Source organism: Anser brachyrhynchus (assembly GCF_964034855.1).
Source record: "Anser brachyrhynchus genome assembly, chromosome: 1".
Lineage (NCBI taxonomy): Eukaryota > Metazoa > Chordata > Aves > Anseriformes > Anatidae > Anser > Anser brachyrhynchus.
The window spans coordinates 58644235-58670277 of NC_137694.1; the positions used below are offsets into that span (position 1 = coordinate 58644235).

Below are 26043 nucleotides of genomic sequence, written 5' to 3' on the forward strand. Positions count from 1 at the left end.
ACAGAATATTCCTCTCAAGCAGTCAAACAACAGCTTATCCAGAGCTGCCCGCAGGCTACAAAATGCTGTAAAGCAGCAACGGTATTGGCCAAAATCTTCTTTCCTTTCCCTCAGAAATGATGTTAATTTAGGTCTCTCCTCTAAATTTGTAAGAGCTTCAGAAATTTCATTATGCCTCAAAATGTCATCAAAATCTGCCAGTGAGCACTGAGAAAGATTGCATGAAGATATTTTCTTTCCAAAAAGTTTCAAAAAAAAAGTCAGGCTTAGTCTAGCAAAGAAACTTTACAAGTCTGGACAGATCAAGCCTCATGGCAATGAAAAAGTAAAGTTTTTTCTTCACAGTAATGCAACAGATCTTTGCCTTTTGAATTTCTAGCAACTATCAGACATTTGTAGAAACCAAAATGATTAATATTATCAGGAAAAAAAAGGAAGATCAAAAACTTCTACACAGAATTTTTATCTGGAAACTTAAAGGCAAACCAAACTTCTTGAATTCAACTACGAGCCCCCCCCCCCGTTGCCATCTAGAGATTGCTGCCACTTTAATCCCACCCAAGTGACTGCTTCTTAAATTCCAGCTGTTTTCTTTCCACACTTGTTAGGTTTGGTCTCTTTTTGTTAAGCCAGTTCTGTAAATCTAAAGGGGAGGGTAAACTAATTAGTTTCTCATGATTTATTAAGGGCTCAAATGTTGGCTACAGCATTTTGATTTTTTCTTTAATGATATAGTTACGTTCTCCGACAGCTTTCTCTCATTTAGCTGCTGTTCTAACTGATTAATATTGTGCTTGTACAGGTGAAGAAGCTCTTCATGAATATCTCAGAACAAAGGCCATCACTGTGGAATATTAACAGCCTCACTTGGAAAGTAAACTTTTGGCAAAGTTTTAATCTTAAGGACTCCACAGAGCACTTAATACCATGCCCAGGATATGCTGTCTGCAGTGCTACAACTAGAAAAAAAAATACACCCATTCCATAGATAAATTTCTGTAAATCAGGTCCAAATTTTAGTCTCACTGAAAGACAAAGGTATTTGGGAATTAACCTGAAGTTGTTTAAATTATCCAGCAACAGTAGCAGTTGTAAGCACAAGCAAAAAAAAAAAAAGTATTTAAAAAAATAAGCCAAACCACAACTGAAGGATAAGTTCTCACATGCCTACTACTTATTTGTGTGAACATAGTATCTACATGATCATTTTTAATCCTTAGTCATAAAGCTTGACTTAAAGTTGAACTAAAATATGCATATTATGTCATTTTTGCTATAAACGAGTTCAAGTTTTACAGTAGCAATTAAACATTCTGCTCTGGTGATTCTTCAGCAGTACAGAAAACCTTTGTGCCATAAGTAAATCAATGCAAGAAAGTGCACTTACTATGATCTTTGTATAACACATACAGAGTTCAACATCAGTGTTAAAACTATGCATATCAAGCTAAAGTTACCTGAAAATATTTTCTATCTTTTTGTTGATATGGAACATGTGATCTGCCTGCAGTTTGAAAGGTGTTTACACTAACAGATTAAAATCACTTTGTGTCTGTGCAGATGGACTGTTATCACCGTTTTATATTAACCTACTGGAAAATCTATTTTAAAATGACTGAGTTAAGACATTGGCTTTCAAACTTTCTTCAGTTTGAAGCTTTCCGAACAGATCAAGACCTTATCTAACAAACTCAACCTACTAGGACTGCTTGCTCTTCTTAGTCTGCAACTCCACCTAGAGTTTAATATGATCTGTGAGCTACCATTAAAAGTAGCAGCCCCATTCTTTGATTCCCATCCTTTCCATTCCCTAAAATACTCGGTGACTTAACCAGCTAATCTCAGTGAATCGTGCCCCCCTTCCATTTTTAAGAAGCCACACTGTGAAAGACCAGAATCCTTGTAATTTCTTATCAGAAACACTACCAAACAGATCATAAAAGAAAACTCTAGAATTAAGTGCTGGATTTAAAATAAATGGTGTAAATAATTGCAGGTTTGAAGTCATGATATCTTAAATTTAATACTTGAGTAAATACAATATAGAAAATTTTACTTTAATGGTGTAGAAAATTCAAAGTTCCTTTAAGAAACAAACTGTGATATCCAGGAGCATCATAGATTCTTCTGAAATGCAAAGCCATCTGTAAAGTAAATTAAACTGCCCAAATCATTGTATTTGATCAATCTGAGGAGAGTACAAATAAGACATAACTTCATTGATTACAGTTCCACAACTGTTTCAAGCTAGTTCAACCTCAGTACAGGCATACTGAAAATTAACCTTCTTATTCTTCTGGCAATGGCAGTTGTTAACCAAATGGAGAGGACAGAAACACCATAGAGAAAGTGGGAGATTAGAAGTGTGGCTTAGAGCAGTTGTAACACCACAGAGGCAGACTTAACCATGTAAGTACCAAGGATATCTACACTATAGCCACAAACATTGCAGATATGAGCTAGTTCAGGGACTAGCAGCAACCCACCCATAACTCAGTGCAAGCCAAGAAGAATAAGTAATCCTTTGTCAAACTCTCTCAAGTCATGGCTTGTTACAAAGCTGTCCTTTACCGTGCTACCTCATCTTGAAATGGCTCCAACCACTGCTTCGGTGTTCAACAGCTACTATCATGAGTGCAATGTAGACAACCTCTGATGTACTTTAAGGTAACGTTTAATATTGAAGACATGGTACATAACAATTCACAGGACACCATATAAAAGAAATAAAATATTTTTCTCCTAGTTACCTCTTTCCTCCCCTTGAAGCGAATATTTATTTTAAGCACACTACAAAAATCTTTATTCAACAAAGCAACAGTTCTTAACTAGCTCTGCAGCACGCCTTCCTGTTCAAGTGCCCCAAATTCTATCCACTTTCTTTGTCTAACCTCATGATGAAGCTTGGAATTTCCATTTTGTTTGATGAATAAGACAGTACTTAATCTTCAGAGATGCAGCTTGCCTCAGAGTCATGAGTAGATCCTGAATTCTCCTTTATGTAAACTATAGCATTTTATGTGATCCTGGGAAGTGTCGCATTTTGCATCACATTGGTGATGCAAAAAACACGGTAGTTTTAAGGGCCAAATTGTCAAAGACAGAAAACTGTTTTTGTTTTTTCTTTTAAAAAAAAAAAGTAAAATAAAAATGGATTTACTCATTCACTTTGCTGTCCAAAATTTCTATTTTGCCCTTTTCTCCCTTTTGTTTAGGAAACTTAATGTTGTGTATTGTCACTTCGTCAGTTGTACAGTCATCTCCAGATTCCGAGTCATCTTCTGAAGTTAGTATCTCCTCATCCGTATCAGAACCACTCAGTTCAACTACAGCCACATTCTGGAAAAAAATAAAAACAAAAACAAAACTGAGTTAACACATTATACATTTCTGTATCACTTCTATCATTTGAGTAAAATATAAAGAAAACAAATCAATCAACCCTACTAGCATAAGAAAACCACAACCACAGTTAAAATTTTGGCTTCTTCTGTGATTATGACAGGTATCATAAACAGATTCCTAAATACAAAAGTTGTAATTTTATTGCCCAATAACAAACATAAGTGCATTTTTGTATCATTATAAAAGAGAGAACTGAATACATAGCTGAACTAGATCTAAATTAGAAGTTTAAAGTGGTGAGCAGTAAGCATCAAAACTAATATTCAGTAAAGAATTTAAATCAAACCACTTAATGCATAAAGGGGTCGTGATATATGCATATGAAGTGTTTATATATTTATGAATGTAAATAATATAATCTAGTATTATTGATGGTACTACAGCCATCAACACAAAGTAGCAAGTAGTTTAAATCACCAGGATATTTTCTGAAGCAAAAAATGATTGTATATTTCCATATGCAGAGCTATGATTTGAGGTCTGTTTTTTTTTTTTTCTATGAAAACATCTGTCTTAAACTGACAGTTCTCACCTCAAAAACTTCCTGTATGCTGCAAGGCAAAATACAGGAATATATATTTATACAAAATATGTTAAATATACACATAAAATATATTTAACATAAATATATGTTAAATGCACATATAAATATACACATGTATATAAATACATGTATAAATACAAAATATAGGATACATATTTGTTATGCAAATACATTTCTTACATGATCTGCAAATAGCACTATGCTATTAATGATTAGGTCTCCTAGCTCGCTTATTATAAAGCCAAGACTTTTTTCAGATGTTGCCATATCAAAAATCTTTTTAAAATCCTGCCAGTTACCCATGCCATATCAGCATGTTACAACAATTCTCATAATCCACTTTGTTTTTTCACTATTCTTCAGCCTAGTTCTTTCTAAGATCAGAAGATTATTTTACTTGTTTCTAAATTTATTGTATAGAACCAAATATATAGTATTTACCATTTCTATAACTTTTTCTGTGGTGTCGTCTAGACTTTCAATATCAAATTGATGAGCTGGCGCTGTTACCATTTTTCTTCTTAGCTCATCATTTGCATGCGCCATCTGTGGTAAAAAGCTCTGTACTCTGTCCAAAACTGAAACAGAAATAATTACCACCTGCATATCTATAAAAAGACACATAATCATTTATACATTTATACCTCAGAAATCTGAGCTTCTAAACAGATTCCATTTCAATTGTAATGTCCAATTATCATCTTATGTTTTAATAGGACGATTCTTTATAATATTCAATTTCCCAAGACATAAATTGCAAAAAGACAAAGAATTGGTCAGCATCTGGTAGGGGTGAAGAAATCACACCTACAATTCCATTTGTATTCTTAAAACAAAATGTAGCTAGTAAATGCCATGGTTTAAAATACACATTGAATGCCATCTTGAGAAACTTCCACATCAGCATTACCTCCAATGGAAATAAAATTATGTCCTCCTTTCTTCCCTTACCAAGTATAGACTGAAGGACTCAAAGATGACAGAAAAATTAACTGTAGCACAGATGTCATGCTACACAAAATAAAGTAATACAGTTTCCAAAAAGGGCTCTGAAATTAAGATGGTGGGAGAGAGACAGATGATCTAGGTTAAAGTATAATGCACTTGTCCTCTACAGAAGTCTCCCTCTAAGCTTGTTGTGGACTTCCCGACAATTTTAAGATAATCACTGTAATTAGCAGAATCACACCCATCTCTCCTCCATGTGGAAAAAGAGAATCTTCACCTGCCTCCAGACTTTCTTCAGGTGATCTTTGCTCCACACACACAGATCCATCAGTTACTAGTTTTCATTCTCTGTGAAGTAATACGTACTATTCTGCATGAGCTCCATGCAAGTCTAACAGGCATAACATACATCTGAAATGTTGTCATTTTCATAAAGACATGCATTCCAATTAATTTATTATGAATGAAATGTTATATGGTCTGGCTTAATAATTCTGGCAGAACATTCATTAAAAAATAAGTTATTAAAATTATCCACATAACATGCATGAATTTGAAAGTAGCTGACTAAATGAAGACCAAAGGTACAGCCTAGCTAGTTTACTGTATGCAGACATTTGGATTTTTCTCTGAGCATAAGTCTCTAAAACTTAAAACTGCAACACCTAGCACAGCATATCTAGTTTTGCAGAAAGAGCAGTTACATAATAAACCTGAAGGAGGCGTAACTGCAACAAAGAATCAAACACCAACAAAACAGAACATGAGAGTTTCTCCCTTTACCAATGCAAGGAAATAGTTGCAGATTCACAGATGCAAAAGAATGTTAAACTGTTAAAGTATTAAACATTAAATGATGTTAAATAAAATACCTAGTAGTTGCCACTGCCCCAGAAGCCTTTATACTTACCATTACTCCTTGGCATCCTAACCGTCTGTAAAGTTGTGGCCTTCTTGCTGCTACGTTTTGAACTGATCAGTAATGTTTCTTCTAGCCCTGGAAACAAACAGGTGTTTAAATGTTTACCTGCACCAACCACAAATCTCACATTTTAAGCGTGAAGATCATCTCTTGCTGCTCCTTCTCCCCCCTCTCTACACCAAACCTAAACAGATGAGGATTAATTCAGCCCTCTCTGCCTCCAGAAATTCCACTCTGCTTTCCTGCAAATGTTTTTTTTTTTCACTTCTGTTTGGGATGGGACACGTCAGTACCTCTGTACACAACAGGGAGCGAGTATCTAGAACTTGCTACCACAAAGAGTGTGAAAGCAGATGGATCAGCAGGTACAAAACGGAGTTAGACAAACTCAGGGCAGCAGACATAACCAGATCCCACGGGACTGAGCGGAGGGAACGTGCCCTCCAGCAGCCCTACCCTACAGCTACAGCCACAGCAACTACAAGAACAGCAGCAGACAGCGCTCAAGTTAAAAAATCCCCCTGTACCACGTGCTACCGCAGCTGCTGGGAGAAAGGCTGCCGGACTACACAGAGCACTGGTCTGCCCAGCAGTCACTTCAAAGTCTTTCTCAAAGGTTTACTTCGCAAACCGGAGCTCCCCCGGGCTGCGGCTCGGGTCGGCTCCACGCGGCCGGCGGAGGCGGGGGGCATCCCGGCTACAGGCCCCGGTGCCCGGAGGCCCAGCTGAAGAGGGGTGGCGGCGCTGCCCCCTCCCCGAGCACGGGGGTCCCGCCGCCCCCTCCCCGGCCCCGTTCCGGCCGCTCACCTGGGCGGCGCCCCGCGGCCAGCAGCTCCCGGGAGGCGCCCGCCGCCGCCGCCATGCGCGCACCCGGCCGGAAAATGGCGGCCGGGGAAGGGCCCCTCAGCGACCCCTGGCGGGCTCCCGGGCGGGGTGCGCTCCAAAGCGAAAAATGATTTTAAAAAGGGCTTTGGAATCTTCGTGGAACGCCTTTTTTTTTGGTAACTTTCCCGTTTTTATGATCAGAATCTGGGGAGTCAAATGTGGGATCGCGAGGGAATTGTAGTTGTCGTTTGGAAAAGCAAGTGCTGCAGCTGCCAGGTTCAGCTCGGGGCTGTTCCGCAGCTCCCGGCCCTGTCTGTAAGCTGGGGAACGGCAAAGCCCTAAAATGAGAACTGGGTGCTTCCTAAGAGAGGAGATGGGATGTCCAGGCCCAACATGAGGACAAGGAGTAACCAGGTAACTATTGCTCTAGTAGGAGATGCGAAATTTTTTGAATTTGCTGCCTGGTTTGCACCTTTCTGCCCAGCCATGCTTCCAAGAAGGATCCCTCTGCCTGCTCTTGAAGACTGACAGGTGCTGAGGACTGAGTTATTTAGTGGTGGGCCACAAAACACCGAGGCTCTCTGAATTTGCTCCCAGCCCAGAATAACCATACGTGAGCCCCAAGTAAGACATTTCATCCATGGGTACAAAGCAACTTGAGCGGAGGGAGGGACACGGTGCTGCCAGGGAACCTCTGGCAGGGTGTGATGAGGTGAGTTGCGCAAGATGCCCAAGCAAGCAATGAGAAAAGCCAGGAACAGCACCCTCGGGTGCTATTCTCGTATATTCCAAGCCGCGGCCGGCAATACCAGTAGCAGAAGCACACTTCACTTGGTTTGCACAGCACCCAGCTGGGTACTCAAGCTACATAGCAAAGGGTGCAGGTGCATGTGGCTGTCATGAAGCCAGGGGACAACAGCTCCTGTAGCCCACAGAACTGATAGCCGAAAGGTTTGGGCTGCTTCATTCCTTCAATGCAGTCTCGACTTGGAGCTCACGGTGATGCTTTGTGTGCCTCTGCTGCAGTGCAGAGCGTTTTGGCTGCTGTCCTGCGAATACATCGTCCTGTGCTTGAGCTGCTGCTTTTCCACGCACCTTGAGGCAGCTAGCTCCAGCCGATGGCAGATACTTGGTGCCTTGCCCGTGCTCTCTTCTGGTCTGTCGACAGAAAGGAAAAAAGACGCTGCAGGCTTGGCTGCTGCCACCATCATTAAATCCAGGTTGCCTTTCCTTCCTCTTTCTTCTCTTTCACTTTCCACTTTAGGCATCCCCAGTGCTTTGAAGTGCGGAGCAGCTGTCGGGGAATAACACCAACAACGGTAACAACCGCACAGATTCAGCCGGCTCCACCATTTTAATACACTAAGCTAAAAAAGCAAGCGTGCTTCCAGATGAGGGTTTTGAGGGTTGATTAACAGGGCCCAGCAAGGCCTTGGCCATACAACGAGTCAGTGAGTGGCGCTCCATTTGAGACGGGCAGTTGATTGCAGGCGTGGTATGCATGGACTCGCACTCAAGCGCTTGGTGTTGAGGGAAGGGTAGGCGGCCTGACAAGAGCCAGAATACTTCAGCTGACCCAAATACCCAGAAAACCCCGTTTCTTCGGAAGCTATTTTTAACCACCCTGCGGGACAGAACGAAAACGTTCCAAAAGTAGCAAAAATAAAAATAAAAATTCCAAAGCAAAGCAAAAACTGCTGACTCGGAAAGCTCTGCCAGGAAACCTTCCCCCCCCCCCCCCCGAGGCCAGGGCTGCCTCCTCCGCCCCTCGGGCTCCCCGGGGGCTGCGGGGCGCCCCCCTCAGCGGCGGGGCAGCGGGCGGGTGGCGGCCCTGGCCGCCCGGCCCCTTCCCCTCCGCCGGCTGCGGGCTGCCGGTGGCGGCGGCGCATCACGGGGCCACATCATCGCGGGGGCCGCCCGCCCGCCCGCCGCTTCCGCGCCTGCTCGGTGCGGCGCCGCTCACCTCGCCCGCAGCTGTCACCGCCGCGATGGAGCGGCCCCGCCGGCCGCTGCCCGCCTCGCCCAGGTGAGGGGCGGCGAGGGGAAGGGGACGGAGGGGACGGGGGTGACGGGGACGGGGGGGGGGGGGCGGGTGAGGGGCGGCCGCCCGGCCAGCTGCCATCCCCCCACCCCCAACCCCCGGGGGAGGGGGGGTTCGGGAAAGTTTCCCCGCCGGGCGGAGCCGCGGGGGCCCGGCAGGGTGCTGCGGGGTGAGGCGGCCCCGCAGCCTGCCCCTGCGCTCGGCCCCGGTGCTGTGGCCTGCCCGGAGGCTGCCCTGCACGGTACCGGGTCCGTGGAGGCACTGCCGGCGCCCGGCGCTCCCCGCATCTCCCTGGCGGTGCTGGTCCCACCTGGCGCCCTTCAGCTGCGCCGGGATCTGGCTGGGGTCGCTGGAAGAGCAAGGAGGCGTGCAGCATGCAGCCATCACCACCTTCCTTCTTTCTTTCCTCTTTTTTTTTTTTTTTTTGTCTACAAGCCTTGCGATTAACATGTGGTGACACAACACTTGCGCTCTTTCCATCCTCTCCTGCCAAAACATAAGAGCTTTCTGTCATTTCCTCCACTCCATCGTTAATTCTCAATTACGTTCAAGTAGGAGCTGCAGCCACTTTCCCTAATTTCAGTAAATATTATCGTTACCTCCCGCCCCGCGCTGTCCAGGATGCAATCGTGTCCTCTTCGCTAATATTTTATGCCGGATTATAGACCACGATATATTAGCCAGGCTCTGATAAGTGCAGCATATAAAATTAAATTATTGTTTAGTCTTAGTATCAGTAATAAATCATAAAGATACAGGGAAAAAAATAAAGTCTTCTCATATGTCTCTTCTACATAGAGTCCCGCCAGCTGTTAGTAGATATCCTAAGTTATCTGTGCTTTACCAGCTCAGTAATGCGGGTAAAAAGATGAGATTAGATGGGAAGACCTGTCTTGGCAGTATTCCCCACTTATATTGCCTTAAAGAGATTATGAACCTGGAACTGTAATGACATGGTACGACTGGTAGACATTTCAGAAGGAAAAATAAAACGTATCATTTTCTTTTCAAATACTTAAGGATATTATCCCCCTAAAACAATGTGAGGTCTGTATCCTAGTGCCTGAGTTAATAAGCGATTCATCCCTTCCTCATGATGACAGTAGAAACCTGTAATCAGGATCCCAAATAATACAGCTAGGACTCATCCAGGTAAGCACCTAATGGTTACTTAACCTAAAGGAGAGCGCTACCTCTTCTGTTTCAAACTTCCCCACCTGCTTGTGATGGTCTGGATGTGATTTGCCAGACAGTTTTCGTGCCGGCATTCCGTTTGGGTGATTTTGCAACCTGACCGCATTTCACAGCCTGCCGCTTCGTTTCTGGCTCTGTTTTGGTCTTTTTTAATTGAGTTGCCTTAAAAGTGCAGAGGCAAACCAAATCTTTTTCTGACAGCTGCTTTTCCCTTCCTCGGGGCAGAAATCGAAAGCTGCCATGTTCAGGAAGTGAAATGCAGCAGTCTGAAACTTGTCTGAAAATTGAGCCTGAGGCTGGCTGCTCCTTCAGTGTCTTCATTATTTTCAAGAAGGCATTTGGAGGTTGTTTCATCTATTTTTTTCTCTTTTTTTTTTGGTCTCTTTTACAGTTGATTTAATCTACAGCTGCCAAAAAATAAACACCATATTAACTAGTATATCACATAATATTTAAAAAATGTTATGTGATGCCTGTTTATCTGCTGTGCACACAACGTTTATAATTTTTCATCATGTTTTCCATTTTTTCATCCCAAACATTAAGTATCTGGTATAAATAATCTTAGCACAGCACACCATCTTAGGTTTGGGATGCTACAAACTGGTTAATAATAATACAGACTGTTTACTCTGTCTATATGCTGAGGTGAACTGATGTAGCTTTCACTTTCTGCTGATACGTTCACCAGGACACAGTAGTGTAAATGATTAGCCATAGCTAACATAAGGATGTCGGGGTGATACCGGGAATTTGTACGTACACAGGACACAGCAGTGGAGAAGAGGCCGTGCAGATCCTGTGTAAATCTTCAGAACCTACAAAAAATCCCCTAAAATGTCACATTCCAAACCTCAGAATCTCGGAACTGTTGTGGTTGGAAGGGAAATCTGGACACTGCCCCATCAACCACTGCTGCTCAATGTAGGGTCAACTAGGGCAGGTTGCTCTGGGCCATGTCCGCTTGGATTGTATCACCGAGGATGGGGACTCTGTAACCTGCTTGGACCAGTGTTCAGCCACCCTCACAGTGTGGAAAAACAAAAAGGGGAAAAAAAAACAAAACAAAACAAAATAACTACACTTTTTTCTTATGCATAAACAGAATTTTAAGTGTTTAAATTTGTGTCCACTGCCTCTCATCCTTTCACTCAGTACCACTAAAGCGTCTGGCTTCATCTTTTTTAACTACTCTCGCCAGTTATTTGTACACTTTTCAAGATCCCTCTGGGCATCCAGCTTCTCCTCACCTATCAGATGTTCAAATCCCCAAATGATCTTCATAACCTTTTGCCGGACTGGCTTCACTGTGCCCATGTCTCTCTTGTACTGGGGAGCCCAGAACTGGACACAGCACTCCCAACATGTCTCACCACTGCTGATCGCTGAAAGATTGCCTCCTTCCACTCGCTGGCAATGCTGTGCTGGCAGGATTCAGCCTGGGATGCTTTTGGCCTTTCTGCAGCAGGGACATGCTGCTGGCTGAAGGTCAGCTTGTCCTCCACCGGGGTTTTCTCTGTACGGGTGGTTTCCAGCTGCTGGGTCCCCAGCCTGTGCTGGAACGTGGCCTTATTTCTCTCACCAGCAGGACTTTGCATTTCCTGTTGCTAACCTTCATGAGATTCCTGTTGGCCCATTCCTCCAGCCTGCCAAGGTCCCTCTGAATGGTAGCACGGCCATCTCATGTAATCTTCTTCATTATATCCGTCTATAGACATGGCAATGACCATTCCGTTATAATTATCCCAGTGTTGAATAGGTGGAAGCAGCCCATGAAGGGAAAAGAATGAAACACTAGATATTCAGTAGCTACAAAAGCTGGTATAGAAAACTATTTAAAAACACTTATCAACGTCTCCTCCATGACACTTATATATGGTGATTTAAATTTAAAATCCAGAAACACCAGGGTGTCTCCTTAATTAATAAATGGTGTTTGCAGGCATGTCTCAAATGATGAAATCCTAACCTCAGTTAAATCAGTGGCAAAATTCCTGTTGCTGTACACGTGATTAGTATGTTAACCGTTCTGAAGAGGAGTGTTTTGCAAACAAGTGTGAAAATGAGCAAAGCTAGAGTCCTGAATTTTCTCTACAATAGATTATCACATACATAGTCTGTTGTCCAAAGAAAGGCCCTTTCTAAGGTAGTACCTACCTGTTTATTATGGCAACATATTAAAGGTCAGTGTTTCATTAATATTTCATATAACGTGCCTGAATATCCCTTTCCAAGGCTTGTTCTTGTACTGAGAGGTGTTTCTCAGACATGTTTAAGCTATGGTGTTTTATTTTAAGCCACGTAGAAGTGCAGCATAGAGATTATTATTGCCTTAAAAAATTACCTGTAAAAATTGTTTGCAGCTTATAGGAAAAAAGGGCTTTGACTACGGTATGATTAGATATGGATCCTGTGAAAGCTCTCAGTATTGTTTAGTTTGGTGTTATCTTTTCATTTTGTTAGCCAGACTCTGAAAGAAATCAGAAAATTAATTTTCGTAGCCTTAGACTTCAATAAATATTTGTTTTAGCCTCACATAATATTGACTTTAGAAAAGTTTCGTATTCTGTGCTTCAACATTCTTCCCTCTTCCGCTTTTTCTGAAGGTACTTTAAAAAGTATGGTGATTGTTTTCATGCTTTAAATCAATCGTCAGCAGTGTAATTGCTGTACGATCAAATTTTTAGCCATAGAACCCAGTCCCTTGATCCTGCTGGTGGTGGATGTTCTTTAGGTGCTGGGAAGGCCTGTAAGAAGCTCCTCCTTGCTACGCTTCTGAGAACTGAATACTCACCGTGACTGAAACAACGTTTGGGTAATAACGAAGACCATTCTTGCTGCCTCTTCCTGAACAGTTACATTTTCCATGTCATCTTCATCTTCCTCAGATGTGACAAGACCAATCAAGTCAATCAAAGGTGAAGGATGGAAAAATCTGATAACAGTCAGGTGTTCAGTTTCATGGCTGAAGTATGAGAGATTTTACCGAAGCAGCTATTCATTTCCAAAAATCAGCATCTCTTCCAGCTGGTGGTCCTCTGTATTTTCCACACCATCTCCTTCTGCCTGTCCAGTTACAGCATCAGACATGCTGTCTCTGTATGTATTTTAAAAATTGCTGTATGCATTAGTTGTATTAATTCTTGTGGAGAAAATTGCTTTGTTGTGTGCCAGATTGCTAAGTGTCTCACTTTTCAGGAATAAGTCCTCAGCACACAGCAGGGTATGACTCTGTTTCCTATTTGTGTGTGTTTGCAGGACTGAGAAAGAGAGGTGAATAACACACAGTAATTGTTATGTGGTATAAAGTGAATGAAGGAAAAGAAGGAACTATTAAATGTAGCTATTTAGGAAACAATAATGAGTTGAAAATGATTATATTCATACTCTGGGCAGAGCTCGTTATTTTGCTTGTAGGCAGAAAGACAAGGTGTCCTTTCATTTCACATATAACATGCTGAGTATAATAAATTTGAGGCTGCTTTCTGACTTCTCAAAGGATCTTTGTCTTTCTCTCTCTTTCTCTCTTTCTTTTTTTCTTCTTTATTAGTTCACCTTTGTCTGTAACCTCCTGATTATATGGCAGGAAACAAGACTCACTTATCTCCTCGCATTTTTGGATGCAATTTTTGATATTTTTACTTCCTTTATTTCACATGAGTTACTCTAGTAGTTACTCTAGTAGTGCTTGCTCCTTTACCTGGCTATATCTTTTCTAGACAACACAATAAAATCACAATTGTTCTTGTCAATGATAAAGCTTCTTAGGGACTTCTAATCCCTGAGATCATGTTTTTCCTTAGATGTAGCAGGTACAAGCGTTTTGTAGCTACAAGCAAAAAACTAAAACTGCAGCAATATTAGCATCCTGTAACTCAGAATAAAATTATTGTATCAGGTGACATTTGGAAGATTATCTTTGCTGGAGCAGGTTTTTAGAAACGAATGCTTACATTCAGAAGGCTTCAAAGTTATTTCCTCTGTGTATGCTCTAAAGATGTAATTACTCTTCGTTGTATATTTAAATTTTGTAGGATAGTTTTCAGTTCATCTTCTAAAGTTCTCATTTTTAAGCATTTACCGTTACCTCATTTTGGCATTTCAGGTCCTTTTGGTAGGAAAAATAGAAATGACTGTCATCCAGACTGCTTTGTACTTTCTCATTTCAACTGTTAGCCATCCAGGCCAAGCTTTTTCCCTGTTTGTAACTTTTACAGTTGACTGAATCATTTTTCTGTCTCCCTTCTTTGTTCTTTTAGGTGTGATTTCTATTTGTTAATAATCTCTCATATTAAATGAAACCACAGTACCCCCAAAAGATCCATATCTTAAGAAAATAGAAAGTATAGACTTACATGGAGAAAACCCCATATGGTATAAAGATATGGGCAATTAACCCAAATATTTTTGGCCGGAGTTCCAGAGAAATGAGTAATTTCCATGAGTCAGCAGTCTAGCACTCCAGTGATGTGACTGGAGGACATCAGAGTAACCACAATGACAGCCAGCCTCTGCCTTGCTAAAGCTATTGGGAAATTTTCTCAGTGTATTTCCCTGGGAGTGAAATTAAATCCGTCATCTCTTACTCCTCCACTCCGCGCTCCCCCCCACCCCCTGAGAAAAAAAAAAAACAAAACCAAAAACCTGCCACCCCTAAAAATCCTTACACTGGGGCTGAGTCGGGCTATGTGGCTTTTATCTTGGACACTTCCAATCTTAGTTTCACATCCCATTTTTGAATTATTTCACCTCTAATCTGGATGCTTCTTGTGATCGACTGAAAGTCACCTGGCTAAAGCAATCTTAAATTTGCCCTCTGCAGAACTCGTGTGCTGCTTTCCATCCTCATAAATCAGCTGGGAACCTTCAGCACCCTGTGTTACAGCCTTCCTGAAACCCTGATTTTCCACAATTTCCATGAACTTCCCTTTCATTCCTCTTAATCCTTCTATAAAGCTCTGTTGTCACAGATTCTGGTAATAGTTAAGCTGCTAGTTTAATGACACATCTGCTTGTCTTTTTTTATGCATCCTATCTTTTCTTTTACTTTCTTTACTTACCCTTGCTTGGGTCAGGCAGAAACTAAATTGCTCCTTCTTGTTCTCTTTCTGTAGCACATAACCAAGCACCATTTTCGACTGTGGTTAGAGCTCCTCTGGGACAGCAACAAAGGTCATTTTGTTGTTTTGTTCCTCATAATGATGTGTGGGGAAACTAGAATTGAGGCCTACAAGTTTTTATATATAACAAAAGGTTCAACATAGCACAAACTACTACAGAGTGGCAAAAAGATATTTCAGGAATCTTGGTTCCTCTTTTTGACATGTGGAAAAAATTGTGGGTTTTGCTTTTGTTTTTCTTGCAAAATTTGACTTCTTTCTAAATCAAATGATAAACTCCACTGTTGCTTTTAAAATATTATTTTCTTGGTCAGAGCTGCCTTGGATAACGCAACTGATAGAGGGAAAGTCTTCATGTCGAGTCTGAGTCGTCTCCTCACTGACAAAAACCAAACAAGTAATTCTGTAAGCAGCAGGAGATTTGAAGCTGACTTGCTGTGGCTGTATGTGGGCGAATTATCCTAACTCATGTTTGAAGATGCCTTACAGCAAGGGCACCAGTCAGGTTCTCCTGTAAGGCTGTTAGTAACTAAAAGCTTTGACATCTCTATTTTCTGTCAAACGTAATTGAAATTGCTTCAAAAATATTGGATGATTTAAAAAACATTGAAACGGAGAGATGGAAAGTGTAGGCATCATAACATATATATATGATCTTAGTAACCCTATTTTAAAAAATCCTTCAACCCTGAACTATTTCTATTTCCTGCAGTTTGTGAAAATATAACTTTTTGCAGCTTTGCATAGTTTTTTTTTCTCTTGAGTTTGTGGAAATGTGTTATCCAACATCATATTAGTTCAGTCTGCCCAACCTTTGTTCTTTGTTTGTACCAATGATTTACTTGTGTTCATGGAGTCTAGTAATAAATACAGGTCAACAAAACTTCCAGTCAAATGAATACTGTTGTACTTCTAGTAAATTACTGTAACTATTATTGCAACATGAAAACTAAAGAAGAGGAAAGTGAAGTGGCTTCTGATGGAGGACATGTCAAATGACTCGAGACTGCCTATATATCGTTGTCTAATATTCTACCATAGCAGCAATTTGAAAGCAGAAATAAATACACATAAAATCACACTAAACATAAAAGATATATTGTCTTTGGATGACTTGCAGAAAGCAAAACAAACTGACCACATCTGGTGTTAATATTGATCAAGTAATAATATTTTAGTGGTCAGTAGACAGGAGAATAAAGTATCTTTAAGGAAATATGTGCAACCGATGCCTCATGCAAAATTAAATAAAAATCAGTTTTGTGATATCTTATTTATCCTAACTCCTAACAGTTTTTGTTTCTAATTTTAATTAAAATTTAATATACCATATTTATGAGTATAGTGCTGCAGGTGTATTTTTAAATCACTAGTATACTATATATACTAATATAAACTTAGCTTATATACAAATATAAACTATTGTAGACTGGGCTGAATTGGTCTGAATTTCACTACTGCCTTCTTTCCTTGATACTGTAGTATTTCATTAAAAAACATCCAGCTTTATTGCATATATAGAATCTCTCTATATTTAACATAATTTATATGTTTGCTTCAGAGCAAATTCGGTAAGTAAGATCTTAAATCAGCATGCTTTTGAATTGTACGTGCCCATATTTTTTTGCGATCATTTTACGGGGCTGAGGAGCAGAGGCTATCAACACATAAAGACTGTGCCACCCAGAATATCACTTCAGGCTTGCCACATCTGTTTTGAAAGGTGTTTTTTCCCCTTTTTTTCTGTGCTTCCTGCCATTAGCACAGGGCATGAAGAACAACAGCAGCACCACAGCGCACCATGTGGGCTCTGTTTTACCACACCTGTGCACCTTCCACAAACAATTTCCTCTGGGGACCTACTGCTTCCAAGGACGCTGGAAGTCTAGGACTAAACACAGGACTTGCCTAATGGCTTTGACTTCTGGACTTTAAGAAGGCAAAAGTTGGGCCCTCACCAATTCACTTACAGTCCACATTGCTTTATCTTTCTCTTACTGGAAAGTACACTGATTTGTGAAACCTCCTCACCCACCAATTTTCTCTTTTTCCCTTCTAATTTCTTTCAATTTAGGTAGTTGAGGGTTGGAGGACAGTGGCTTGTTTACAAATACTTTGAAAAGGTATTGGGTGGCCTAAACATTAAACTAGTATCTTATGCCTTCTGTAGAGAGTTAAAATATTTTCAAGTTTTTTATATATACTTTTTTTTTTCCAGATCCAGACTTGCTTATGGAATTGTTGAAGACCTGAGATCTCTGAAAAAAACTTTTTGCATGCAAAAAAGGAACATTTTGGTTTATCTGTTTTAAAATTATCAAGCGCGGCTCTTGATGACTCATCTACAAGATTTCTTCACTGACGTCTGAAGAACAAAGTGCTTTTCCAACCTGTACTTCTATAGCACTATGACTAACTGTAAAGGCAGATCTACCATTGCCAAAACAAACAGCAAAGTTCATGACAGAGAAGGTTTTGTAAACTGGACCATAAATTTTAGTACTATTCAGTCTGATAAATTCTTGAGTTTACTTTTGAGTATGGTTCCTGTTGTTTACCAAATAAACCAGGATGAAAGACACAAAAAAGTGAATGGTATCTGGCAAGATGGATTACAGCCAGCAGGACACAATTATAATGTTAGATCTGACCAGCACACAGAGTACCATCACTTTGCAGAACCAACTTTTCATGGAAGTAATGGACACAGCCCAACTAGCTGTAGCCCTAAATATGATGATTTTACCAGTTATAATTACTGTGATGGAATGGACACTTCAGAAACAGATGCCATGTTGCAAGAAGACAACCTGTCTAGTGACAGTAATGAAGATATTATTGTGGAAGGGAGTAGAAAACAACCCAAAGAATCTAGTAGTATTATGGCATTGCAGATACTTGTACCTTTTTTGCTAGCAGGATTTGGAACTGTTTCTGCCGGCATGGTTTTGGATATTGTACAGGTTGGTATTTGCTTTGGAAGATATTTTTTTAACAGATAATCTGTGGGTTTTGATAGTTCTAAGGCATGATAATGTAGATGTTCACAGTATTTAGGGGTAATTAGGTCTGTATAAGACTTTGCTATTATGAACTCCTTCCCCCCAAAACTTGTCTTAAATAGTTCAAATATTTCATTTGGAGTCAGTCAGGACTTGGTAAGTGTTGTCACTTAGCCACAGTAATCTGGCAAAAAGAAATGTTACCATCTGCTTTAACTGAAGATAGAAGTATAGCAATGAACATGCTCAAATTCTTTTTGACAGTAATAAATGTATTCAGCTTTAAGTGGAAATTGTAATTAATTGTGATGCCACAATGCATAGGTGTTTAAAAAGATACGAGAATTTATTTTATTATCTCATTTCCAAGTGTGCTTGCAGCCTATGCAATTTCTGACATAATGTGTAGATCTGGTCTATGATAATGCACATGCATATGAAAGTGTGCATTAAATTCATATAATAAATGAAATTCAGTGTATTAGAGCTTTTTTGAGTATTCAAGTGGAAGTGACTTTTTTATATAGTGTTAGGTATACAGAACACTTGAAGTTAAAAACATTATTGGTGTGAACAGGGCTGCAAAGTCACTTCCACCTTGAAATATAGTTGTGGTAGATATGTGCTAGCAGATTTAACTGATGATAGTTATTCAGGATTAAAATAAAATACAACTTTCTCTGAATTTTAAGAGTTACATTAATAGTATTTTTAAAACTTGTTTTGGAGTTAAGGAACATTTTTATAGGAACATTATACCATAGAGAACATTTTTAAGAGTGCTTTCTAGCTTAACACAGTTGTAGGTGTTTGCAGCATTTCAGTAGAGTTAAAAATAAAAGTTGCCTATGAAGTATTTTTTGTGCAGTTATACTTGAAGAAAATTCTGAAGAAAGTAATAGCTAAGGAAGGCTTAATGGACTAAATTACTTTCTTGCCTACTCTTTGCTTTTTGAAGGCTATATTTGCTTTTATTTCCTACCTACTTTTTTTTTTCAAAACCAGAAATTTGTTGTAAACACTAATCTAATGGATTCTCTCTTCCTGTATGAGTAGATGCACAAAAAATTATTCAAACAGATGAAATAACCACACTATTCAAACTGAAAAGACAGTAGAGAAGTCCATCTGGTTTTGCTTTGTTTCATTCTGTCTCTGTGATTTCTTTAGCTATACTTAAAGTTCACTTGAAGGAAGAGGTGACCATTTTTTAACTTTTGGTTATCCCATAATTGTTCAGGCAGTTGTACTAGATGATCTTTTGATGAGGATGACTAGATGAGGATTTTTTGTATTAATTTTGTGTGGTGCCAGGAGTTGGACTTGATAATCCTTATGGGTCCCTTCCAACTCGGGATATTCTATAATTCTGTGATTCTATGATCTCTTAAGTTCCCTTCCACTTCCACTTCCACTTTCCCTTCCACTTCCACTTCCACTTTCCCTTCCACCTCCACCTCCACCTCCACCTCCACCTCCACCTCCACCTCCACCTCCACCTCCACCTCCACCTCCACCTCCACCTCCACCTCCACCTCCACCTCCACCTCCACCTCCACCTCCACCTCCCTTCCCTTCCCTTCCCTTCCCTTCCCTTCCCTTCCCTTCCCTTCCCTTCCCTTCCCTTCCCTTCCCTTCCCTTCCCTTCCCTTCCCTTCCCTTCCCTTCCCTTCCCTTCCCTTCCCTTCCCTTCCCTTCCCTTCCCTTCCCTTCCCTTCCCTTCCCTTCCCTTCCCTTCCCTTCCCTTCCCTTCCCTTCCCTTCCCTTCCCTTCCCTTCCCTTCCCTTCCCTTCCCTTCCCTTCCCTTCCCTTCCCTTACCTTCCCTTCCCTTCCCTTCCCTTCCCTTCCCTTCCCTTCCCTTCCCTTCCCTTTTCTCCTTTTGTCACTCAAAATCTTGAGAGAGTAATGAAAACATGGTCTTAAAGCAATCGCAATGAAAAGACACTTTGTACATTAAGAAAAAGGAAAATCAAAATTGACAAGCAAATTTTACTGTTTCCTTACACTGTTTTGCATCAATCTTGTACTTTGTTCATATACATACTGCCAGTTTTATTCTTTTACAGATGCTTTGTTCATCCACAGTTAGTATGTGTTTTATGTTGTGATACAGCTTAATGATCAGCCAAAAGAGGCAGTTGTGTCTACTGCCATTACTGGCTTCCAATCCAATATTTCGCCATGCCTTTCTTCTCTGAAAGGAGCAGAAGTGCTTGGGTAGCTGTTCTTTGATCTGGATTGAGATATTACCTTGTTTTTTCCTTCTATCTTACTTTTAATCTTTCGTGGTTTCTCAGTTCAGCAGCATGCATGAGAGAAATGTGACAAAAAGACAAAACTAAATAACCAGTGTTAGCTTTTTCTACCTTAAACTAAGCATAAATCTATGATGTCAGTAGAGCAGGGTATTGAAATGTGATAGAAAATCTGAAAATGAAAATGTAAGGAAGACAAAGCATTCTAAGCTTTTTTTTTTTTTTAACAAACCTTTTCATGGCTGTTCTTTCTCAGTTGTAAGTACATATGTGAATTCATATTCAGGAAATTCTGATATCTTGTTTACATTTGAGAATTGATCCTATTTACTATCATATTTCAAATTGCTGCAAATTCCTGCATGCAAAGAATATTTACGTTGTGGTTTTGTTAGTTCAGTTTAAGCTGATACGTGATTACATATTAAATACATAGATTGACAGGCATAGGAAGTAGTAGAGCATTTCTGCACCAAGAACTCAACACACACAAAAAATATTGGAGTTTGTCTTCATTTGCTTTAAAAAATCAGGGTTTTGGAAATCTGTATTCTTCTAAATTTCATACTTAAAAGAAGTTAGGAGCCATTTTTTCACTTACAAGCTCTGTCCATTTGACAGCTTATTCCTTGCAGTTTTTTATGTAAGGTTTCTAAACAGCTGCAGTAGAAAAGATGAAAATATTGTAAATTAAGAGCAGTTTCCAAAAGCAGTCATAGCACGTGGTATTATTTTAAAGTCATTTTAAAAAGCTTCAAATTAATTATCTCTCTTTAACTAGGTTTGTTATTTAGCTCTAGCTTTCTGCTATAAAATAAATGTTATTAAACTTCATTTTTTTTTCTGATGATGGCTTTGAAGTAGTAGTTTAATTTAAGCGGCAGAAACTAACATGCACTATACAAACAGAAATTACATGCATCAAACAGATTAGGTACTTGAACTCTTTTCAGAGAGAGTAAGAAATAAATACTTACACAACAGGAAGAGTAAAAATTTCCAATGACCTTTGCTTAGTCTTTATTTAAAAGATGCAAAGAAAGTACAGTAGTGGAGATGCAATAATTTAGGAAGTTTTGTATCTCTTGCTTTTGGTATTCTGGTCTTTGAAATAGTAGTATGCAGTCATAATTCTATATTATCTGGATAGATAACAGATCTTGCTTTAAAGACTTTTAGGTCTAGTATTAAAAGATCAATTTTTATAGAGACTTTAATTATGAGTTACAGAATTTTTGGCATTACATTAAAGAAGGCCTAAAGAGAATTAGAGAATTTTTCAATTGATTTTTTTCCCACTGTGTCCTTTAAATAGCACTGGGATGTGTTCAAGAATGTTACTGAAGTTTTTATCTTGGTTCCTGCACTTCTTGGTCTCAAAGGAAATTTGGAAATGACCTTGGCATCCCGGCTGTCAACTGCTGTAAGTAACTTTCTCTTCTCCTTCCCCCTTCAGATAGGTGTTGTAAATTTTTGAAAACAAATCTTTGGAACTCTAGTGATTTATGTTTATGGCTTAATCTGGCTTTTACAGGAGCTCTTTAAATCTGTTATTAAATTGGCAAAGTTAAAAAGACAACCGTCTTCCAATCTTCACATATCAAAATTTTACTTCTTTTTCTCTTCTGAGTCATCATTCAAAAAGATAAAGTAGATTATTGAGATTTACATTTGTATTCTGTCAGGTTGGCAGATGTCTTTGGCCTTGATGGGGTTTGAATATGCTAACATGAATATTTTGAATATATTATTCCAAAGACCCCTTGACACCAAAATAAAACATTTCTCACATTGCCACTCCAGACCTTTATTGATCAAACTGTAAGATTTTTTTTTTTACTTTCTTGCTAAATAATTTTATTCCTTTTTTTTTTTCAATTTTTTTTTGGTGTGTGGGGGTCAGCACTGTAACATAGCGTAACTGTTTTATTTGCAGTCTCCTTTTGTATGTATTTGTCGTAGTTCTTTTCTACATCTCATGTAGAGATGTTCTGTACCTTCATTTTTCTAGCCCAAGCAATCCGGATTACTTTAGCATAAATATTTCTATGTGTGTAAATAACTAACATGAACTAATTAGGTGGCTAAGCTATTTGTAGTACCTGAACTGGGTATCTCTGTAAGACACTACCTTTCTAAGATAAGCTTTCAGTTTTCCAGCAAGGCCTCTTTTCTCTGCCTGTTGCTGCTTGAATGAATTTTATTATAAAATGTTCGGTCACAGGTGTATATAACTCCAAAGGGGACCTCGCTATGGCATTGCAAAATAGCATTTTCCTATTTCCCTTGAAAATTGCTCTTGAAACTTTCTCATTTATATGGATTTATTTTCTGAGCAGTGTTAGGTTTAGACCTCATAGTTACTTTGTAATCAATTAGTGTGTCCTAGTATTTCTCCTTTTTTGCTATTTCCAGTTGTTGCTCCCATCTGCTGGCATAAATATTGTTGGTCAGTAAGCGCATAACCTTGCACTTCTACTGTTGAATTTCATTTGTTTCCATTGCTGTAATCCTCAAGGTCATTCAGTTTTTGTATATTTCAATGCTTTGTATTGACAATGCCTCCCAGGTTTCTGTCATTAATACATTTCATTATCACATTATATTGAGTGATTGTCCAAATGCACACTGTGATGGACATAACCTTAGCAGTCTTGTGAAGGTTTGCTTGTGTCATGCCTGTTATAGAAACTACTGAGTTTTGCCCCATACCCTTTTTTTTGTGCATAAGAATTGACATGTACTGCATCTTTGTCAGTAGCAGCCTTAGCTATTCATATTTGTTTTGTTTGATTTTAGTGGTTACTTTTCTGTGTATTCTGTCTGTTTCTTAAAAATATTTGTTGTTTTAACCTTACTAAGTTTACTGCCATGCATAAATTTATCTTCTACCTTACTTTCTTTTGGCTTGACATGTTGCTTAATTTGTTCCTGACTGTTACAGCTCATGGTCTGAGGATTGAAAGTGATTGTATTGCACAGTGAAAAACACAATCAGGGAAGCCCAATATCTACCAGTGCCTAACTGAAAGCTTAAAAAGAGCTTAAGAATTACCTCCACCTCTTCTGTTTCTGTTAATGGGATCTTTAATTCTTTGTCCAAATTACATCCTTGATCTTTGTCAGATCATGCCTCCAGCACCTATTCTCTGGGCCAGTCAGTGGTTGGTTTCCCCATCATCACCAACGCCATGTCATTTGTGAAACTCATAGTTCTCAGGGAACATTTGGAAAAGGGTCACACAGACCTTTTGTCTGCACTGGGAACATTAGCCCCAGTTTGTATCATCCATTGAATGTTACCAAAAGTGCAGGAGTTGATCCCCCTCGCACACAGAAAGTTGATACTAGAGTTTCCACAACACTGGCTGCGTGTTCAGTGGCTAAGTTGACATCATGAGGTTCAGGACATTTCTGCTCAGCCCAGAATGGCATTCTTAAGAGTATCCCATTAACTGTGTGATAACGTGATCTGCAGGTGTCTTGAGTATGATTTTTTGGAGCCAGTTCGGCCATTTGAAACCCAAGCCTCCCGACAACAGCCCAATATGAAAAGTGTTAGTTTGAGGAGTATTGCCAGTGCCACTTACCACTGTCATTAAGTCTCACCAAGACGTAAGTCAGCTAATGATTCAGTAGGTTTTATTCAAGCATTTTATTCAAGGCTTCCCCTCACCTCAATACAAGAAATTGCCACGTCTGGCTTGGCAAAAACAAGTTAGCCAGCTCTGTTAGCAGCCTGCCATCATGAAGGTAAATTAGCTGACTGAGAAAAGGTCAGTGAAGTGTACGTTTCTTCAGACAATGCTTTATGGCATGTGGGAGCTCTGGTTTCTTTGGCATTGCCTGGTGTCACCGTCACAGCACCACCAGCACAAAGCTGTTTCCCAGCTTTGTATGAACTGACTTGTGTTGATATCTTTTTCTTTTTTGCTTGTTTTCTGATGCCTGAATTTGCTGAAGCCAGCTCCCCACCAGGTACACACTAAATACAAGACTGTGCCTCTGTGAATAGCTTTACCTTTGAGGAAGACATTTCCAGAATGACTTCAGCATTGGAACTAATTCATACCCTTCTTGCTCAGCTAGCTTATAATTGCATCTGAATTTGTATATGTGTCTATGATCTTGGGGCTGTAAACTAACCATCTTTGTGGTTTCAATCAACTTCAGGGCGTAGCTTGTACTTCTCTTTGGTGTTAGTATGGATGTGAAATCCTCCCTTATCCCACTGCTGTGCTGGCAGAAGTGTATGAGGTGTGCTTAGGCCAACTGCCCATTCAAGCATACTATTTATATTGTGTGTTTTGCATTGTTTTGTTGTTTGAGTCATTCTCATTGTCTCAGTTCACACTGCTGCCTTTTCTCCCTACTACTTTTTCTTTTTTTAAGAGGAAGTGAAAACAACAACAATAACAATAGATAAATAAATAAATGAAAACAAAAAGAAACAACCACTCATCCAGACATCCCTGTAAACTTTATGCAGACTCTTTTGTTTTGACTATGTGTTATTGGGGTTAGGCATTAGCAATTTGACTTTATAGAATTCATAAGCCTTTTGTTACTTAACAATAAACAAATAAAAAAAAATAAACAAATCTTTTTACTCCAGAAGAAAGTGTTTTCCATCAAACCATCAAGCAAGTCTGCGTGGCTTGTAAGTTGCTCTGAACTTACTCATGAAATTGGTGGACCTTGTTCAAGAAAGACAAGGTGAATGTGTGGATGATGGTGAGGAAAAAGAACTATACCTTCTGGTAGCAGCTCTCTTTAAGACTGGATTAAGTTCTTTGCAAGATTACTGGTTTGATAGGGTGCTTTTCTTCCAAAAACTTTCTCAAAGGACAAAAAAAGTGAACCTCTCTATAAACTGTCATTTAATTCATTTAGTGTATATATTTAAGAAAGACACAAGGGAAATTCTTATCCAAACTTCCTTAAATATTGATGTAATATTTAAAATTAATGCATATCTTTGTGGAGCTTTGACTGTACTTCAAACGCTGTAAAGTATTTATAGTGTAGATTGGGATAAAGTGTCTTATTACATTTCCTTTTTTTTAAGCTGGTATTTCTTTTAGTACTTAGTTCCTCACAACTCATTAATATCAGAAAGTGGAACAAAGTGGAAAAGAAATTGAAGTATAAAACTGATCATAAAGAAATTATAAAAAGAGGAAAAATATGCATTAAGACTTTCTACATTTTGAGAAATATAAAGTATCTTGTAGGTTAGGATTGTATGGGAAACACCACTGAAATTTATGCTAAAAACTTACAAACTTACACCATTTTTACAAGAAAGTAGTTATTTTAAATATCATTATACTGCAGTGGTACGTACTATCTTCAGATTTTGTCCTCTAACTCAAAAAATACAGGTTTGAAGTACATTATAAAAGACCATGTATGTACTTGTTCATTTGTTAGAATAATTCATTTGCTGTCTTCCAGCTACTGCTTTAAGACTGGACCTCTATCATTTAAAGCATCATGAGTCTGTAACCACTTGCAGTTATTCTATGCAAGTAGTTCCACTGCAGTCAATTAAAACACTTTTATGAAAGTGTTTGTGTCCATACACTGTATAGTTGTGTATTTTTTTATTGGCTCATAGAATTAAAGGACCATAGAAACAAGCTTAGTTTAAAGTGACTGAACACTGAGAATTTTCCCTTCCAGCCACTGATCTAATCACTGGTGTTGCCTGGGCATTCCTGGAACACAAGGCAGCTAATATATCTTGCACAATAAGCTAATGTTAAACAAGTTACTGTGTAAAA

General features: G+C 39.4%; 3 protein-coding genes across 6 annotated transcripts in view; 2 read left to right on the top strand and 1 right to left on the bottom strand.

Annotated features, from left to right (window-relative positions):
- The window catches only part of ALDH1L2 (aldehyde dehydrogenase 1 family member L2), a 34779-nt gene extending 31612 nt beyond the window's left edge, over positions 1-3167 (top strand). Inside the window, exon 23 of the mRNA XM_080575804.1 lies at positions 803-3167. Within this exon, the coding sequence (XP_080431930.1) occupies positions 803-858 (56 nt within the window). The 3' untranslated portion in view covers positions 859-3167. The remainder of the gene's footprint in view (positions 1-802) is intronic.
- NOPCHAP1 (NOP protein chaperone 1) lies at positions 3131-6783 on the bottom strand. Of its 2 annotated transcripts, none has more exons than XM_080575809.1 (4): positions 6627-6783; positions 5808-5894; positions 4391-4527; positions 3131-3339 (listed from the first exon to the last, which is right to left on the bottom strand). In XM_080575809.1, the coding sequence occupies exons 1-4, from the start codon at positions 6679-6681 to the stop codon at positions 3157-3159; spliced, it is 462 nt and encodes a 153-aa protein (XP_080431935.1). In that variant the 5' UTR covers positions 6682-6783; the 3' UTR covers positions 3131-3156. The 2 variants fall into 2 exon arrangements, with proteins under 2 accessions (XP_080431935.1, XP_080431934.1); XM_080575808.1 differs by lacking the exon at positions 6627-6783 and adding an exon at positions 6442-6596.
- A 1483-nt stretch (positions 6784-8266) lies between these two features.
- The window catches only part of SLC41A2 (solute carrier family 41 member 2), a 58390-nt gene continuing 40613 nt past the window's right edge, over positions 8267-26043 (top strand). Inside the window, exons 1-4 of one of the 3 annotated variants that reach the window (XM_080575806.1) lie at positions 8267-8670; positions 12614-12978; positions 17218-17962; positions 21573-21680. In XM_080575806.1, the coding sequence (XP_080431932.1) occupies positions 17408-17962; positions 21573-21680 (663 nt within the window). In that variant the 5' untranslated portion in view covers positions 8267-8670; positions 12614-12978; positions 17218-17407. The remainder of the gene's footprint in view (positions 8671-12613; positions 12979-17217; positions 17963-21572; positions 21681-26043) is intronic. The other 2 variants (XM_080575807.1, XM_080575805.1) reach the window with 2 other exon arrangements.

What these genes read in the sequence shown, in the direction of transcription:
- NOPCHAP1 (XM_080575808.1), bottom strand. Translation starts at nt 6,511, where the DNA reads ATGCCCCCCGCCTCCGCCGGCCGCGTGGAGCCGACCCGAGCCGCAGCC. An exon ending in GGGGAGCTCCGGTTTGCGAA is followed by an intron (nt 5,895 to 6,441) that starts GTAAACCTTTGA and finishes GTTTGTTTCCAG; the next exon opens with GGCTAGAAGAAACATTACTG. An exon ending in TAGGATGCCAAGGAGTAATG is followed by an intron (nt 4,528 to 5,807) that starts GTAAGTATAAAG and finishes TTTCTGTTTCAG; the next exon opens with TTTTGGACAGAGTACAGAGC.